Consider the following 20,160-nt stretch of genomic DNA (forward strand, 5'->3'; position numbering starts at 1 on the left):
CAGCACTGTGCCTGGCTGTGTTGTGAAAGAACATAGAGAAAATAGGTTTCAGTGTCACAAGTACAAATTCAAGTTCTATTTCTTCCACTTATCAATAAAAACAACTCCACCTCTGTGGTTCTGGTTCTTCATCTCACTTTGGATTTACCCTACACACAAAGGCTGGAAAGCAAAAGCATCACAGTGACGATGATAACATCGTGATTGATAAAGGAAGCTTTCTGACTTCACAATCAAATCTCTCTGCCCTGGAGATCCATATCCTTTCCAGTGGTAGGAGCCATGGACAGCTGAGGCTCAGTGAGACTCGATGTTGCAGAAGGATGGAAAGCAATGTATGTAGATTGGGCAGGAGAGAAGAAACAGGGAGACAAATGAGTGAGAGAAGGCAGGCAGGAAGTTCAGTGACCTTCACTAAATTAAACATATATATATATATATATATATATATATATATATGTATGTATACACACACATATGTATATGTATTCTTCAGGGCATATCTTACTAAAACTTGCATAAAGGCTAACTCTTAAAGCCATTTTAACTTAGGATAAAATATTGAGAAATGTCAGATTAAAGGTAACAAAGAGATAATGCATACCTCAAAATTAATAGAATCAAGAAATGGCACTGGACTTTCCAGCCCATGAAACCAAGCCTACTCATTTCCTAGAAGACATAGGAATATCTGACACTCAGTTGAGGGATGCTCTATATACCTTCCCTTTGATTTGAAGCACATCAAAGTTGATTTGACATCCACTTTGTCCAGACAAAGTCATGAAAAGAAAAACAGATGCAGAGAATCTGAACTAATAAGAAACCAGTGAGGTTAGAAGGTTAAGTAACCACAACTAACAAGTCCATTAGTAGCTTCAGAGCCCCAAATGTATATCACTTTGGAAACAATTTCTGGCTAATATGTAATAATTCTATATATGTATACTGTTCGTTCTCTACCATCCCTTTCTGTCCTCTGGTCCAATGAAGATTATTGGAGGCATTTAAAAAAAAACAGCAGGTTGCATAAGCTTTGATTTGAGTAGTGAGTTAGAATGAAACTCTACCTAAAGCCAAGCCCAAGGTTGTGTTCAGCTGCTCAGTACTGGAAGTTGACAGCTGTGTCTAAGTAACCATATGTTAAGGTGGGTCCTGAATTGTTGTAAGAATCTATTTATTCAAAAAGGTTTCTGTGTGTTTTTCTAAACCATGCTAAGATTTTCCTAGATTCTGTCACAACAGGAGAGGTAACAAAACAAAACAAAACAAAACAAAACAAAACAAAACAAAACAAAACAAAAAACTACATTGTAGTTAGGCTACCAACTACCTCTTCAGGCTTTTTGTATCTTTCCAAGATCATCCAATTGCTTCTGATGAACTATGATGGGAAAAGGTTGAAAGGAGATAACTAAAGGCTAACAATACAAGATGAGACCGGAGAGCACCCTCCTCTCTAGGGACAGTGAAGGAATTGTACTCTGGGGGCAGAGAAACATTTAATAGCAGAGAGTCTGACAGTTTCATAGGGCAGGAAATGTGGCCATTAACCCAGCGCCTGGCATACAAACACAATGTATATGTTTATGTGCCTTCTCCCAGTTTGTGGACACTGAATGGGAGGGGAAGAAAGCACAGGAAGGAAATCCTCTTCCTTTTGGCAAGACTCAGAGAGAAATTCATGGCTTGACCTGTAACTGTTGTCTCAAGGAGGAAGGGTCATTTCCTCTGGGCTGAATGTCACAGAGAGTTCAAAAGACATCATCGCCCTCACCAACATCATTCATTCAAAAGTCATTTTCTGATGATTGGTAAAAGGATAGTCACTACATTGGGTGCCTCAGTACAGTGCTAAGCAGAAAGTCAATGGCTTTTACCTTCTTGTGGGAGTTCTTGTCCGGTCACTGCTGGGGTCTACTTTGTCACTGCCCTTTTCACACAATAATGACTATTCCTTGCCACATCTCTTCAGGAAACATTTTAGCTTTGGTGGTAAGGAACCTGGAAATAATGATAATAAAAAACAAACAACAACATCATCAACAACAAAACCTTTTTAAACAGGTGTTTAAAAAGAATAACAATGATTCACCCAAAGAGTTTGTTCAAATGTGAATGTCAAATTTGCTCAGTTCTGAATTGGAAAAAATCATAGAGTGAATCCCAGGACTCACTAATCTCAAGGCAACCTAGATGCTTCTCATGTGAGCTTTGGGTGGCTATCATTTTGCAAACATTGTCTAGTATTACTTATCTTTTTAATATTTTCATTCTAGTCACTGCAATTTTGTTGTCCCCCTGGCTCCATAAAGTACACAGGATGGAGAGATCATCTCCAATTTATTCATGGCAGAGATGAATGTGTAGAATTGTTTATTGAATCTAACTTAAAATAGCTGACATCTGATTTGTTCAGACCTTTGCTAGACTTGCTGAGAGTAAGTTTAATGAGTTTATATTGAAAGAAAGAAAGGCATAGAGCATTTCAGGTCCTTCCTGTTCTCTACTACCTGGAGTTTACTCTAGAGGGTATCAGCAACTACACACATATAAATACATTGTATTAAACTTTATCTATACCTTGAAGGTGATAAGTTAATTCGTTCACCAAGTCTATTTATCACAGTGTATTTTCATAGTACCCATCGTGTGCATGACTTTGCTCCTTCACTTTTGAAAACTGGAGAATGTAAAACAAATTGAAAATGTCATCATAGGCTAGGCATTTTAGTTGGGAAACAAAATTAGGAAGCAACTTCACAGTGTAATTGGTTCATATTGGAAGGAAATCATTTAGAAGTCTATTCTCTAAATGTTGTACTTAACTTCAGGATTTTTGTAGCACCAACCCCACGAACACCAGAGGGGCCAGGCGTACATAGAGCTCAGGTAAAATGATCCCAGCTTAAATGATATCAGAAATGTTTCATTGATGCAGTGAATAATATTCAAGATGTGTGGCTGATAACAGGAGTATAACACTGCACATTCATGAATAAGGCATAAAACTGTTACAAACCCAGAATCCTAACATATTTGACATGTCTAGCTGTGTCTGTAAATCTACTCAGTCCTCTCTCCACTCCCAACTCAAAAGAGGGCTCAGTCACCTTGTCACACTGCAGGATTCACTGAAATTAAATGCATATCAAACTAAGGAGTGTGTACAGGGGTTTTAAGAAGAAATAAATGTATAAATGGGGTGGCTTTTGCCTTATGGGAATACATAGGCAGTGTGACAGGGACCTGATTACTAACAAATGTTAGTATCAAACAAATGTTTATCAAAAGCATTCCTTTCAAGAGTAAAATGGTAAGCAGTAGATTCCTAATCCCATGGACTTCCAATTATCATACTGCATTGTTTGCCAAAGTAATCTAATATTTGAGCAGCCAAACTGATGAATCAATGTTTAATTGTCCCATTTAATCACTCACAACAATACTAAAATGGACATAATATTATTTTCCAAATTTTATAGATTTCACTCTCTAAGCTAAAGGGAGTGATTCAACTTACCTGCCCTCATGTATAAAGGAGCAGATCCATGATGTAGGTGGTTGATTAAGAAGGCACGGACCACTTCAACTTCCTCGTCCTTGTATGAGAGGATCCTTCCTGATGTCCTGAAACCTATGTAAATAAATCCATCCTTCAGCACTTCCCAGTGCTCATGCACCTGTGTCCAACCTTTAAACGCTGCAGCATGGCGTTGTCACCTACAGCTTTACATATGAGAACCACACATGTATTTATACTTTAAGATCTCATGATATCTGAAATTTATGATTTTGCATTGGGCCACAGTCATAGATTTCCTGAGGCACATGTCACCCACGGCCTGCAGACTAAATTCATGGTGAAGTTCACCATTCGCTGCCAACACTGTCTGTCTCTTTTCTAATGTTCTGTCCATCAAGTACCAGTTTCAAATTCCCAGAACACATAACTCTCTGGAAACTGTGATGACCACTTTTTTTTTAAAGGAAAGTGATTACTCTGGGATCCTTGCTTCTAGAATTCTGAGTTTAAACCAATCTTTTTTTTATTGGATATTTTTATTTACATTTCAAATGTTATCCCCTTTTCTGGTTGCCTGTCCCAAAACCCCCTATCCCATTCCCCATCCCCCTCCTTCTATGAGGGTGTTCCTCCATCCACATACCCACCTTCCTGCCTCACCGCCCTGACATTCCCCTATACTCGGGTGATGAGCCTTGGCAGGACCAAGGGCTTCTCCTCCCATTGGTGCCCAACAAAACCATCCTCTGCTACAAATGCAGATGGAGCCATGGGTCTGTCCATGTGTACTCTTTGGATGGTGGTTTAGTCCCTGGGAGCTCTAGTTGGTTGGTATTGTTGCAAACCCCTTCAGCTCCTTCAATCTCTACTCAAACTTTTTTTTTTGGTTCTTTTTTTCGGAGCTGGGGACCGAACCCAGGGCCTTGTGCTTCCTAGGTAAGCGCTCTACCACTGAGCTAAATCCCCAGCCCCTCTACTCAAACTTCTTAATTGAGGACCCTGTTCTTAGTTCAATGGTTTGCTGCTAGCATTTGTCTCTGTATTTGTCATGTTCTGGCAGAGCCTCTCAGGAGATAGATATATCAGGCTCCTGTCAGTATGCACTTCTTGGTATCAGCAATACTGTCTGAGTTTGGTGTCTGTATGTACATGGGCTGGATCCCCAGGTGGGGCACTTTGTTCGTCCTTCTTCTTGAGCTTCATATGGTCTATGGATTGATCTTGGGCAATCCAAGCTTTTGGGCTAATATCTACTTTTCAGTGAGTGCATACCTTGTGTGGTTTTTTTGGTTGGTTTTAGTGTGTGTGTGTGTGTGTGTGTGTGTGTGTGTGTGTGTGTGTGTGTGTGTGAGAGAGAGAGAGAGAGAGATTGGGTTACCTCACTCAGGATGATATTTTCTAGTTTCATCCATTTGCCTACAAATTTCATGAAGTCATTCTTTTTAATGGCTGAGTAGTACTCCATTATGTAGATGTACCACATTTTCTGTATTGATTTCTCTATTGAGAGACATGTGGGTTCTTTCTAGCTTCTGGCTATTATAAATAAGGCTACTATGAACATAATGGAGCATGTGTCCTTGTTATATGTTGGAGCATCTTTTAGGTATATGCCCAGGAGTGCATAGTTGGGTCCTTAGGTAGTACTATGTCCAATTTTCTGGGGAAACTCCAGACTGATTTCCAGAGAGGTTGTACCAGTTTGCAGTCCCACCAACAATGGAGGAGTGTTCCTCGTTCTCCACATCCTTGACAGCATCTGTTGTCACCTGAGTTTTTGATCTTAGCCATTCTGACTGGTGTGAAGTGGAATCTCAGGGTTGTTTTATTCGCATTTCCCTGATGACTAAGGATGTTGAACATTTCTTTAGGTGCTTCTCAGTCATTCGATATTCCTCAGTTGATCTATGTGAAATCATGTCTTCCCCAGTATAGCCAACTAAGAATTTCAAGTTGAGGATTCTTTTTTCTATAGTTACCAAGTAACCCACAGAACTCCTTGGGATGCAGTGCCTACAAAAGACACCTAATCTTTGTTTTATGGTGGATAAATCTAAAGTGTGCACTTTAAAAACACAGAAAGTGGTTAGATGAGTAGTAAGTATTTCTTCCCGTAGAATACTCAGAGGACTCTGGGTGATATGGTACACGTATGGTACTTTCAGATAAAATAGAAAATGATTGAAACTTTTATTCTTAATTTAAAGATGTTAATTCTGGGAGCTATTACTTTGTCATCTTTTTAATTGAAATATTGGAGATTTCAAACATGGGTTTTACTTTTTAAGTATATAGTGTATGCATACAGAGTCTGAGTTAGCAATTAGGTTATCTGAGGCTAAGCTAAAGAAATATCTGTGACGCGTGGCTTTGTATAGTTTTATGAGGACTGAATGGAGTACAGAATGTGTAAATGACATTGGGTACATGGAGCCAAACCATCATCAATTTGATATTCTTCTTTGGTTATAAATGAGGTAAAAGAAGATGTAGTAGCTGTACCATATATTAAGTTAAAAGACAAAGAAGCAAGCAATTCTCTACTTGCTTTGGGGAAAAAATAGAGACTCTTCTTATATTGTTCCTTTATAATCAGTGCACACTTCCTTATGGTGGTAATTAAAAGTAACTGACTTCGTGAAAAGCTGCAACTCTGTGGTTAGTCATGTGAAATGTGTTCAAGATTCACAGCACTTAGTGTATACATGTATACAGTTCAGTTCCACCTCCCAAGCTGGATCCTAAGCCAAGCAGTCATAGAGGTTTCCGTTCATGTGTGACGTTCTTTACTCTTACTTTTCTTTTGGCTCAGTACAATTTGTCATGTTCCAAGTACATATATTTGAAAAGAATGAAGTTATCTGACATTTGGGACACAACCGACGTGGGAAATGTGGTCATTTGGTAAGTTTGCACAGTATAATTATGAGAAATAACTGGATGACCTTCAACAAACTTCTCAGTCAAGAAAAATTATGCCATTAAGCCTTTGGAAAGAAGTGTTGTGTGACAAAACATGTCTGTATAAATATCTGGAACTGCCAAAGAAGGAGACTTTATGCTACAGTCTTTGATTTTGAAGACATACACTCTGATGGGTTCCGCCATTATGAGTAGAATACAGTTCGGCTGCATACAGGTCAGCTGTGGTTTCATTTTTTTCCCAAATACAGACATGATTTTGACTGTGACATCTTAAGGAGTCAGAATTAAGCAAGATGATATACCATCAAGTGCTTGACACTCAAGGTCTTACAGTTAAGGCTTTCCATTTCCCACAGCTTTTCTTGCTTCTAGTAAGGGTATATACCTACCCACATGCTATTCCCCTTGTGCCAGTCAGAATAAATAGACAAACTGGACCTGATCTCAGAGACAATTTTGTTAAAGGGACCAAAAGTTCTGAAATGTAGATCACAGTGCTTCCAAAAAGAGAATGTGAATGAATGTTCCTTATACTCTTCATACTTTACATGCAGAGAATAGAAAGAGAAGATGGGGATTTTTAAACTGCGGCTGATTTATCTCTAAATTGTAAACTAATATAATATGACCAGCAAGAACTGGATGTAAGGTATCTAGTTTATCAGGATATGTTAGAACATAAATGAAAAGAGGTCTAAAGCACAAGAAATATTTGAGAATCCATGATGGACAACAAGGAGACAAAAGGAGAGGCCAAGTGAACACTGAAGATCAAGACGAGTCAGAGAGCTAAACTATATATTCAAGACAGAAGCCACAATGACAACAAAAGCAGAATATAGATGAAGACATATGATCTCTTCACCTCTGGCCTCTGTTATACACACATGTGCTAAGTACAGAACGAGAAAAACATAGCTCACATGTCTCCATCACATGCCCTAAAAGAGTATATCAACACTGAGCTGCTATCTACTATACACAGTTCCAGATCTCATGCTACACGTAGGCATCATAATGCAGGTGAATAGACACAATGTTATACAGTGATAATGATGCTTCCTCTATTTTATGAGTGATACTGATTTCAGAAGCAATGAAATTTAAAGAGCATAGGTAACTAGGAAAGGAAATAGGATTCCTTGACTCCAGTACCAAGTCCACAAGGTAATGTATACAGCCTTGAAAAAAGTAGCTGTTTTCCAGTGTCCTCTTCCAGAAAACAGGACAGCAATATATTGTCTTCATATAGTCGCTTTACATGCATTAAGTGCATGTAAGAAAATGAAATAGCAATATGCCTTCCTCATATATAATTGCACATAAGTGATACAACAAGTGGAGTGTTTACAATGCAAGATAAAGTAAACATTCTGGAAAGGAAATATGCACTATAATTACTAATGAGGACATGGTTTGTGAACAGGTAATGTGGGAAACACAAAGAACATGGCTTCAGACACAGACAAACTTAAGCCCTGATTGAAAAGCCACCATTATGAGCTAGATGCTTTGAGTGAAATTGCTTAACTCCTCTTAATACTATGTTGTTGGTTTTTTGTTTTTTACATTGCAAGCCAGGAATGTTAACTCATTGTTCAAAATGTTCTTATAAAGATTTGAAACAAACGGAGAAGCAAGTGAAATCAGATATATTTTTAGTGAATGGCAACTATGTATAATTAAAGGATGATAGACATATCCAGAAAGGATTTCCATTAGAACTGATATTATTTTACATTCTTTCCTAAGCACCACCAACAAGAAAAAAAGTCTTGTTACATGCTAAGACTGTGACATTCTTGAGTCAACATGAGTTAGGAGGACCAGTGTAGATGAAAGGAAAGAACCACTTTTCATACACTTCCTTCTGTACAAAAAAAAAAGGAATAACTCATCCAAGAGGATTGGTTCACACAGTTCATCTGTCTCCTGTGGCACTTTGCCAGTACTCTCTTCCCTTTGGTCCTGCTTGTCGGTGAGAGCATTGAGAAGAACAGGAAAATATTCTGAGAACGAAATGCCACAGGTAGCCTGAGGACAGGAGCTCTGTGTCCCGTGGGCCTCCAGCTTCAACAATGAGACCACTGTCCTCTACAGAAAGGCTAGAATGTGGATGGGAGCCAGTTGGACCCAAATGCTATCGCTGCAGACCAAAGGGCTACAAGTGGGCCAGAAGAAGAGTGTTTGAGAATGCAGTTGGTGAGGCATTCTCACTGAGTCCTTCAAAGGCTTGGATCGTCCCCAGATCCAACCATGCCAGATACCCAGAAGAGGAAGCAACTCACTTGGGATTCCCAGTGAGAATCGTGGCCCAGATCATCCCTCAAAGTAATGCTTAAACTTTTCATACATGACAGGTATTTTTATACTGACCCCATGAGATAACCAACATCCTTGGGTCACATTCCAAGCACTGTTAACTTTAACATGGTTTACTTTGGGCTGTTACTATTGTCATCTTTCTGTCACGAATAAAGAATAGTCTCTTGGTTTAAAGTCACTTGTCCCAAATCATCTGACTACTTAATAAAAAAAAAAACAGAGATTCAAACCCATTACTTACTTCCAAACGTGCACACTTTGATCAAAACCTGAAGGAAACAGACTACTATAAACTTTTGTTGAACCACCAGCCACAAGAGCTATGATGGCAGAAAAGATACAAAGATTTTCCTTCACAAAACTTACTATAATGCAAAGTTTATATATGGTCCATGTCCCTCAGAAGTTCATGAATGTATTTTTAGTAATACAGAGAAAGTAAATACAAAGTAATACATTCTGTATGAGTAAAGCATCAATAACTCTTGTTTCAATGACATAATATGCAATATTGGTATATATTGTATCATGGTATACAAACTATAAGCAATGAAGTTCAAAGAGAGAAACTTCCGCAAGCCATCTGTTTAGTAAGTATGCAAGCACCAGACAGAGATGTCCGTGGCACTCTTCTTGTTAACTTGGCTTTGTAATTAGTATTTTGGGATGGGTGAGGTTCTCATTAGCATGCTTCTCAAATGTAAGAGATTCATCACAATGATTCCCATCAATATAAGTGGATGCCGTGCTACAATATTGTGGAGCTTGTCATCAAAATCCTCCACAAACACTTCAGTAACTTAGTAGCATGCTATAAATTAAGATGTGATTCCAACTGGGGTTAACATTTTTTTATTTATTTACTAAATGTCCTAGTATTTTCTAATCCAAATCTAGGAAGTGGTTATTGATTAAATAGTAAAGAGACAGAGTTCAGAAGGCAGAAGCACAATGGTTCTAGATTCCTGCGTTCACATTCCCTTCCACACAAATGAAGCAAAGACCCTCTGTTCACCAGGTCTCATTTCAATAGCTACAGATATTAAAGTCAGTCTAAGTTGTGTTGGAGCCAGATACTATGATAAACTTGTGTACCCCATATACATGTTTTAGTATACATTTTAATAGTTAGCATTTTCCCAATCTCTGGAAAATATTGAAGTCTAAATATAGTTGACAAAAATGAACATTAACTTACCTTTAAATATTTATTATGTATTCCAATCTGAATTTACTATCACTATAATTTCCAGGTTTTGCTGATGAACAAATTAGAGGGATTATCATGTTTGATGATATGTCTTTAGCAAGTGATGATTTTATAAAATGATTAATGAAGCTTAGCTTGAAGATCCTTTATTTATTGTACACCATATATTTGACGTGAAATATTTGCCCTAGTTTTGAACCTTTAAAATATCCTATGAACATACTACTTATCCTGGTTTGGTTTTGGTTTAAGTTTGTTTCCTTTTCTTTCATTTTATATCTTCTACCTCCCTTTTCCTGTTCTGTATCCAGACAGGTTACTCACTCAGTCTACCCACGATGCCAGCACAAGAGAAACAGCAATTAAATAGGTCAGAGCCTTCGTTCTCCTGCTTTTTCATCCCAGTGGTAGATTGAAACAAGAAGACATATATTAGCTTACATATTCTGAGCCTTTGTCAGGTATTCTTCTAAGTTCTTCACATGGAGAAATTTGCTTACTTGTCCCAATAATCTGCTTGTATTTAGACACTACTGATTATTTGCTTTGAAGATAGAAAGATAGATAGATAGATAGATAGATAGATAGATAGATAGATAGATAGATAGATAGATAGATGCACACATACATACATACATACATACATACATACATACATACATACATACATAGACAGACAGGTCATCACAGAGACATGGTCTAAGAGTTCTAACACGGATTATCCTGGCTCCAAGGTACAAATTATCATTCATAGTCTCTAGTCTAACACAGATATTTGTGCTTCTCAATTTGGAGTCAACTGCTCAACAGGAGGAACAAAATTAAAGACATTATGTGAACAAGTGACATTAAACGTAAATGTCCAAAGACCACATTAAAAAATAGCCAATGATACTTTAAACTCATCACATAACCTACCCTCAGATAATATTGCATCTTTTTCCCAAAAGAATAGTCTTCTTTCCTTAAACCATATGCTTCTCATTCCTAAGGTGGAAAATAATAATTCTCTCTGAGTATGTTTAAATTACTGAGAGAATTCCCTTAGGGTGGCCAACTGTTCGTGAGCCATCACAATTTGTTGCTACTCAGAAATTACTAGAGTATGTCTTGGTCTCTTACATATTCCATCTCAGTCTTTGAATGATTCTTAACTGACAACTATGGGTTAATTCCATTTCTAAAGACAATGTAAAATGTCTTTAAAGCATCAATCCAGAAGTTACTCTGAATTCACGTTAACACATGAAGCAATGCCCTCTAATAGAAGACTATATATAACTCACATCTGTGTGGCAGTGCATGCAGTATGAAGTGCTTTCTTGGGCATTATTTCATTTGGTGTTCATTCTCTAGAAGTAACAGCTCCTGAGATAACTACAACTAAAATAACACCGATTTCAAATACTCTAATTAAAGAAATCTAAAATTGTGAGCATTTGCTATAGATAAACTGTAATTGTTGCTCCACTGAGGAAATGAGTGTGGAAAACTGGGTCATACATAATGCTTTCCTGATTAAAGAGAGAAGATAAAGTGCTGGGGCTCTGCGACTGAGCGTGCAGGTGATGTCAGGCTGGGTCTTTAAACTCTGTGCTGCGTCTTCCTTACCGATAATGTAAGTGTTTAATCACATGACAGCTCATCTCAGTGTCTGGGAGAATTGACAATGACTCCCACAGTACAGAGATTGCTGAGTTGGTTTTTTTTTTGTTTTGTTTTGTTTTGTTTTGTTTTTTTCATTTTTGTAACTCTTATCTTTAGGACAGGTCTGGTTATGAGGGAGCTATCAACCCTGGTGATAGATGAATGGATGTGTGGATGGAATTCTGGATGCTGGATCAGAGGAGCAATGGATAGAAAAACAATTAACTCCCTAAGCTGGCTCCTTCTGCTCTTTTTTCATAAATCTGTACTGCTCGCGCAACACTGGAATTTACCTCAGGCATCTGTGCCTGCAAAGCATGCCATTCGCCATTCACTACCTCCCTCAGTCTCCTTGCCTTGTGAACCTTTCCTCAAAATGTATTCTCACTGGTCAACCCTTAATACTGTCTATACAGATAAAAACAGATTTCATCTATAACCTAGACTTATTATCTTCAGAGCACTTATTCCATTTTTAAATGAATTTTTATGAATTTATAGGTACATTTTCTGTTTCCCCCATTGAATGTAAGCTCTGCTAAGGTAAGGAATCAGGTTCTTGCCCTATGAAACACTCTGTTTATAATATAGTGTTAGAACTTAATGCCTGTGCACATGCTAAATTATTGCAGAATTAGTAATTTAATTAGACTGGAGTAATATTCCAGCTATCAATCTGACTACATGATCCTCTTTTATTTATTTCATGGATGTTGACTCACTAGGCTTTATGTCCATAGTCTCATCCTCTTCTTAAAGTCTTCTCTGTCAGCCTCCTCAATTGAGAAACCTTTGACCTTTCTTTTTTTTTTCCTCCATCTTTATTAGCTTGGGTATTTCTTATTTACATTTCAACTGTTATTCCCTTTCCCGGTTTCCAGGCCAACATGCCCATAACCCCTCCCCTTCCCCTTCTATATGGGTGTTCCCCTCCCCATCCTTCCCCCATTACCGCACCTTTGACCTTTCTTAATGATAATGTATGGTGTGGATCAATTGTCAACTCTTAGTCAAAACTCTAAAAATAAAAATTTTCTCCTCCCTCCTTTGCATGAAAATATCATTAGTCAAATTAACTCTTAGATAAATGAGCTAAGAACAGATAGATGTATGTATGGTAGGGTAGATGAATGACAGAGAGATGAGTAAATCATGAATTAAAAATCCTTTCAAAACTGATGATAATGTTATCTAGATACTTACAAATGATCTTTGCTTCCTTTTTGAAGCCTACTTTAATGAAAAGTAATCACCATTATTACAAGACTTCAACTTTGTTCTTCTAATGACGTCTACAAGAGCTTCCAGTCACCATTCCAACAGTCTACAGTGCATGTACAAGCCATATTTTACACTTGGAGTTGAGGTTGACAATGACTGATTTATGAAACAAGAACTTCAAAAATGCATTTGAAAATACAAATACCTACTTCACTGTTAAACAAATACACGGTTGAGAAGACATGATACAGGTATCTCATGGCAACGGACTTGTTCCAGTTACCTACTACTGTATGACAGCCATTCAAAAATTGGTAACTTAAAACAAGAATTATTTATTTTATATTTTATTCATAAGACTTCAACTTAAGCAGGCTTCACAAGGAATGTTTACTTAATGTGGCATCAGCTGGAGTGGTGGGTGGAGAGACCAGGACTAGACAATCCACATCCAAGAAAATTATTCAGATAATGGTCAGGATAACCCTAGTTGTTGCTGTCAGTTATGTCCCCTGGAGGGGAGATGTGAACTGTCTTACAATTTAGGACTAGATTTTATAAGCATGCTCTCTGAGACAACAAGAAGGAGGAAGGATATAACATGATTTTTGTCTTAGTCTTAGAAATAAAGGAAAATGTAATTTCCGTGGTCACAGAATACAGTTACATATTGCAGAGATTCAAGAACAAAATCCATGGATCAGATATGTTGAATGTAGCAGAGATAAAGGGGAAAATGTCTATGAAATGGGGGATACTGTCAACACCAATCTGTGGAAAATAAAATCTATCTCAGGCTTCCTAAAAACCACCCTATTGAGATGTGCATACCTACTCATATAATCTAAGGCAGCTTCAGTAAAGTCACACAGATGCCCCTAGTCTGTCTGTCTGTCTGTCTGTCTGTCTGTCTCTCTCTCTCTCTCTCTCTCTCTCTCTCTCTCTCTCTCTCTCTCTCTCTGTTGGTTTCTTCTCCTTTCCTCCTAAAACAGAAAATAACAGATGATCATCCGTTAACCTAGACTTTTTTCAGTGTAACCAAATTCCACACAGTGCTGGCAATTTGCTATGCATTTTGGATTTACATATTAAAATACAGTATAATTTTATCATTCTTGAAATGGAGATAAAAGATAAATCCTGCACTTTTTAGGATTACAGTGGATGGACGAAAAGGAGGAAAAGAAGGAAGGACGAGGGAAGGAAGAAGAGGAACAGCAGGAGCAAGAAGATTATTGAAAGCACAGGAGTTCACTTAGAAGTAATATGGTAAGGCTCTCCCCATCCTCTCAAACTTTTATTGAGAAAGAAAACCTTGAAGCACTGTGGTGTTTTCCACTCTCTAACACTTCAAATGCAATCTGCAAAAGCAGAACGTGAGAAGCGCAAATGTAACATTGAAGGATAATGATGCAGTGCAATGGAAAGAACAGAGAAACTTTAACCATGCCTCGAATAGTACTGTAAAAGATAATCATTTATATGCTGTGCACAACCAATTCATATGTGTTTACATACACTCATAAAACAAAACAAATGTAAAAACAAAGTAACTCCCTCTCCTCTCCATGGCAATGACTAACATTCTTAAACTCTAGTTCACCTCAAAGATGGTTTTTGCTCATATATTGCTACATCTAATTGAGGTGAATTGTATACTTCATGTCAACCTTGTGCTGGATGCCCAAGTGCCATAGTGAACATGACAGTCATTATCCCTATTCTTCTACATCTTTAAATCCAGTGGCAGACAGGCATTCAGAAAAAAAAGCCAAGGTTTTGCTTTTCATAACCTTTGTTTGATTTCTCATAAAATTTGTTGAACAGTGACAATGGCGTATTATGAAGGCAATGGAAAACTCATCCTAAGGTGTGGTTGGTTGGTTGGTTGGTTGGTTGGTTGGTTGGTTGGTTGGTTGGTGACAACTCTGCATCTCTGGTAAGAAGCAGCTTTGCTGTCATAATAGCTGGCACTTTACAACTGTGCCTTTCTTCCCTTCTCAATGTTACATAGAAAATGCTGCAGATTCTGAATTCTCATTCTGCAGCCTTCCTCAACCATGAAAAAAAGCCGTCTTACTCAGTTCCAGACAAGAAGATGTTGAAGGGCCATTTTTAAGAGTCCTTAAGGGAATGTTTTTTTACATGTCAAATGGATAGGAGTAAAAGGAGCATGCAGTCTACATGGGCCTCTCTTTGTTTCCTGAGCTTGAATTCAGTTGACCATGGGAGATTGGCCATTCTGTTGCCATCAATGAAAGGAAGGAGAATTACATCAGTGTTGGCTTACTGCCCCGATAGTCTTGAGCCACAGAGCAAGACACACCAATCATCTTGTTACATAAAACAATTTTGGCTATTGTGTTACTTAGTACTTACATGTGACCTTGGTGGTAGGTTTTGGTGGTGGTAGTACTGATGGTGATCCTGAGGTCTTGACGGTGGTGCTTTTGGAAATGGTACTGTTGAGTCTTGAGTCAGAATTGGAAAGGTACTGAAGTATTCGCGGGTTGTATCATTTTGATAACCCAGGGACTACTGGGTAATAACTCAGATTTCTGATTTCCAGTCCATGCAAGACAAGAGTTTGCAGAAAGTCTTTTCTTTTTAAATAAACATTACATCTTTATGAGTGGATAAGCAGAGGCATCTGTGATTTTTGTCCTCATCTATAGCGTCCTTCTAGCTGATATTCTTAATCTATCTTTGCTTCGGGACTTATGTTTTCACAGGAATTAAGCAATGGATATGAAAGAAGAGAGATAAACAATCACACCCAGAGTGACTTCCCACTCTTCATTGTCTCATGCAAAGGAAAGACATTCTTTGGGTGAGATCCTTCCAAAGCAAACATCCTGAGCACCTATGCATCCCACTTGTGGATCACAGTAGCCAGCAGGCTGACTCACTTATATTCATGCAACTCCCTGGTGCCAGTGAATTACACTGAGAATATTCTAGGCAGCCACATTGCTGGTGATGAAAAGGTGGGGAAGTAGAGGGTTACCGAAATGGTAACTTTCTAGAAAGCTCGTTCTAAGAATGATTCTTGATATACTGAGAACTAGTATGTCAGTATTCTAGCAGGATCTTTTCTACCAGTAGCTTATGTGCTTATAGAGCAAGGGAATTAAAATGCAGTGGTTTTAGTTGAAAGTGTTAATGTCAGGCAGTCTGCAAAAACTCAGTACTTTTCAAGCTTATTTGCCCTGTACTATAATCTAAACTACCTGCCCTGCCATCTGTTTTTGTTCTGTAAATAACTGTTCCCAATCCAACTGCCTACTGAATAGCAAGCCAGTGATTCAGTTAATAATTATAAACCTTAACAATTCAACAAGTAACCGCATACAAAGAAACTAGATATCACATGTCTGAATATTTGATAGTCATGCAAGACAGAAAATGGGGCTTCTGGAACACCAGTCATGTTGGGAACTGTTGGGGAAGGGGCAGGGTGGGGTAGATTGTTAGGTTTTGAATGAAACTTTGCCTTAACGGTTCCAGTTCAATCTTTCCCACACAAGCTCCTGCCCACATCTCACAGAAGTATTATATCTGTTCACTTCCTTGTACTTTGCTCCAAGAATTAGTGAGTCATGGTTTAAGCACAAATTCTTAACATAGGTGCTACAGGCAAACAAAGGAAACCCAAACGCCTCATTCTTCTATTTCTTCTTTAAAAGGAAACTCATGCTGGTGGCATTTGTGTAACATTCCTTTTACATAACAGCAAGAACTTCATCTGAGGAAAGAAACAGTGGTGCAGCTGTAGGAAGCGGTAGGTGGGGGGTTGCTCTTCGCTCATCTTTGACCCTTCCTGGCCTTCGCTGTTCATAATGCGATACAACAATTCCTGGGCCAACCCAGAATGTGAAGGTGGGACATAGAAAGGGGGCATACAAGAGAGGCAGCCTACTTGTCCAGTGTTAGGAAATGATGAGATAGGCTCTTTAAATGTGTAGGCAACTCAGATGAGCTGGGGTTATATCCTTTTCTGATCTGATGTTTATTGGCTGTGTGACTCTGGCAATATAGGGAAGTATTGCTGGGAGTTATCACACCGTTTGGCAAAATCAGGACAATAACAAAAGGTAATAGATAACTTATCTTTAACTGTGTCTGATACACACAGATTCACCAAACCCTATAGAGTCCAGTTCAGTCTTCTCCTGCAAGACTAGAAACTGATTTTCTTTGTTTTGGTTTTTGGTTTTGTTGTTGCTGTTTGTTGCTTTGTTTTGTTTTCGTTTTGCCCTGGTATTTGAGACTGGAGAAGAACTCACAGGACTGTTCTAGAACCAGGAGAGATGAGCTTGTCTCACCCAGAGCTCACACCTGAGACTTCAGAGCAAACCACACATTAACTACTGTGTGGCCAGAGAAGGGAAGTATGCACATCCCCCTCCTAATAGTCTTTTGAGTCTCAGAATGTGGAGAGGTTTTCGGTACTATCTGAGACAGCTTATGTTAATCCATTAACCTATCAGTATCCTGGATGGATTTGGTGGTTGCTGTTTGGATCCATTTCACACTGGCTGTGTACTGGATAGAATGTGAGACATAGACAAATGGTGCTTATATGAAAGGTGTTCCACTCTGCTCCTGTTGAATAGCATTGTCTAATTCCAGCAAGAGTGCCACAGTTAATTTATTTAACAGTCTTTTTGAAGAGATATGTTGGACCTTCATGTTATTTCTCTTATGCCACTTTCTGATTCTGGATATTTACCTTTTGTGTGTATCTGTCCTCTGTGTTCCCGCCTGCTTTGCTTCTGAGTTTGCTCCCCCACATCTAAACTGGAACCACTCACTTTGTTGCTGTGAGACAGTTTCTCCTAGTAACATCAGAAGCTACATTCAAAAGGTCTAACCAACCTGACTGTCGGATGTGAAATGAACAAGGACGAAAAAGGATGATAGCAATGAACTTCTGAAGTGGATGGAGTCCATGAGGTCTCTACCCTAAACAAGGAACGATTGATACGTGAGGAATGCTAGGAGTGAAAGAGATGCTCTTCCCCAGGGAAGAGCACACTGATTGGTTATCTGACACCAACTGATCAACCCTAGAAACATATATAAAAGGAATAGTGTACATTTTGAACAGGGTATATTTAGGAATATTTATGTATATATGTGAGTGTATATGTATGTTTATGTCTGTATATGTATATGTCTGTACATAATAAAAGTATGGGTATATATGCATGCAACAATTAATGAAAAAAAGTCATGAATTTAAAGACTTGGGAGATGTGGAAGGAAGAAAAAGGAGAAATGTTAAATTGTATTATAATATTAAAAATCCAAACAATATTTATTCATAGAAAAAGCAATAGAAAATTCACACAATATGTTTCTCTCTAGTTATACATTTGGACCCAATAGATTGTGATAACAATTGTCTTTCCACTAATTCCAAGATTTAATTTCTATTTTTAACTTATTATTGCTCCATTTTTCCAATACTTAACTTTAAAAAACCCTGCTACCTTAATTTATCAGATGCCTAGTTGTCTGGGTTTACAGAAAATAATAACATTAAAAATTTTCACCTAGGAGAATTCTTCATGGGGCTGTTTTTGCTGTGCTTTGTGACCAAATACTAGGATTTACAGCTGTCTGTTGGATGAAAGGGAATAATATCATCTATCCAAATGCTTCTCACATATTTTAAAAATGTATTATTTTGTCTATTGTGTAGATGTATGTTTATGTGTGCATGTTAATATGCACGTATGGGTACATACAAACTCATGTTTGTGGACATGTGGCTGCACATGCTACAGGATACTTTTGGAGACTAGAGGACAACCTCAAATGTTATCCCTTCCCTTCCTTTTGGTTTGAGACAGTTTGCCTGTATTTCACCCCTAGGCCTGCCAGACTAGAAGCCTGCAACCCTATGGCAATTCTGCTGTCCCCATCTCTTATTTCATTGTGGGATCAATAGTTTTATACAAAGCATGTTTCCATTCTCAGCTCCACATGGATTCGGAGGATTTGAATTCAGTTTCTGAGACCTGCCTGCCTTAACCACTGAACTGTCTCCACAGTCTCAGGGACGCTTCTTTAAATCACTCACATTAACAACATCCCTTAAAATTCTTTTGCCAGATTCTTCTGTGACATTCTGATTTGGGTATCTATATAGATTTCCCTTACATGGAAAGGATGGATAGTCTTCTTTTGGGAGCAAAAAACCTTCTGACATGTCTTAATAAATTGTTTACCTTTCTGCTACATAACAGCCTCTGACTAGATGCTTTAGATTTTTAATTCTTCCTTTCTTAGTTGATTTAGGCCCTAAGCTTTGCTGTGCAGTCATAAAGTAGCAGTCATTTCACATACCCTGCAGAGTTATAAAACTGTATAATGTGATATACACTGCAAAGCTCCAGCATACCAGCTCCTACACAGTAGACAATACCCCATTCTAGTGCTCTTCCTTCCTGCCCTCTAAGCTATCTATGTCCTTGCCCCAAGAATACAATGTTGGGTGTGGAAAAATGTTGTCCTGATTGCTATTTACAGCACTTCCAGACCAGAACCCCAGGATTCTTCTGTATTGTTGACCACTGACCCGTGCATTCGAAAGAAGTTCTAAGGACATAAGATACTATCTAGAGATACAAGAGAATAAAAGCACTGCTTGAGCTTGGGTGATTTGTATGTGAGAAGTTCATTCCCTCTGTGTTGAGATAGAACGGCTTTGTGTACAGGTGATTGGACCCTGCCTTGTGAATGGATTAATGCCCTTATTGCAAGAGAGCCTTAGTCATTCAGGGAGGGGTTCCTATGGAAAGCCTGAGGTTGGATCCTTTCCTTCCCTAACATGTTTGTACCTCTGCATGGGCTTCTATTTTCTGCCATGGTAGGATACAGCAAGCAGACCCTCACCATATGATATGGCTCCTTGACCTTGGACTTCCCTACTTCCAGGAGTATAAGAAGTGACTCTCTGTCACTTACAATTGCCCAGTTGCAGGCATTCCATTAAGGCAGTACAAAGTGGAATAAAACAAATACAACTGTAGGCAACTAGTTCCAAACTGGATCAAAGGGTGGCTTGTGAAATAATGCAGTCATTGTTCTCTTAGTATTACTCCAATAAGCCAAGGATGCATTGGTGTATCAGAAGTAGGCATGGATTTTTGGATTTCCCCTTTTACACAAAGGAGATGACACAGGTATGAAGTTCCAGGCACCTTGCCCATCTTTTGTAATCTGTTCTTTTTCTCTCTCTGATGCTGACTTCAGATTCAATCTCTGCCATTCCCTAGCTTAAAGTACTGGTGCTTCC

General features: G+C 38.4%; 1 protein-coding gene across 2 annotated transcripts in view; it reads left to right on the forward strand.

Moving 5' to 3' along the window:
• The window catches only part of LOC120093670 (uncharacterized), a 62,746-nt gene extending 42,586 nt beyond the window's left edge, over positions 1-20,160 (forward strand). For both annotated transcript variants that reach the window (XR_015625616.1, XM_087559808.1), the window contains 2 exons: positions 14,008-14,123; positions 15,587-20,160. Coding sequence is in view for 1 of the 2 variants with exons in the window: in XM_087559808.1 (XP_087415934.1) it covers positions 14,008-14,123; positions 15,587-15,593 (123 nt within the window). In the remaining variant the exon portion in view is untranslated. The remainder of the gene's footprint in view (positions 1-14,007; positions 14,124-15,586) is intronic.

This window comes from Rattus norvegicus, chromosome 7, assembly GCF_021556685.1.
Source record: "Rattus norvegicus strain SHRSP/BbbUtx chromosome 7, alternate assembly SHRSP_T2T, whole genome shotgun sequence".
NCBI classification, from domain to species: domain Eukaryota; kingdom Metazoa; phylum Chordata; class Mammalia; order Rodentia; family Muridae; genus Rattus; species Rattus norvegicus.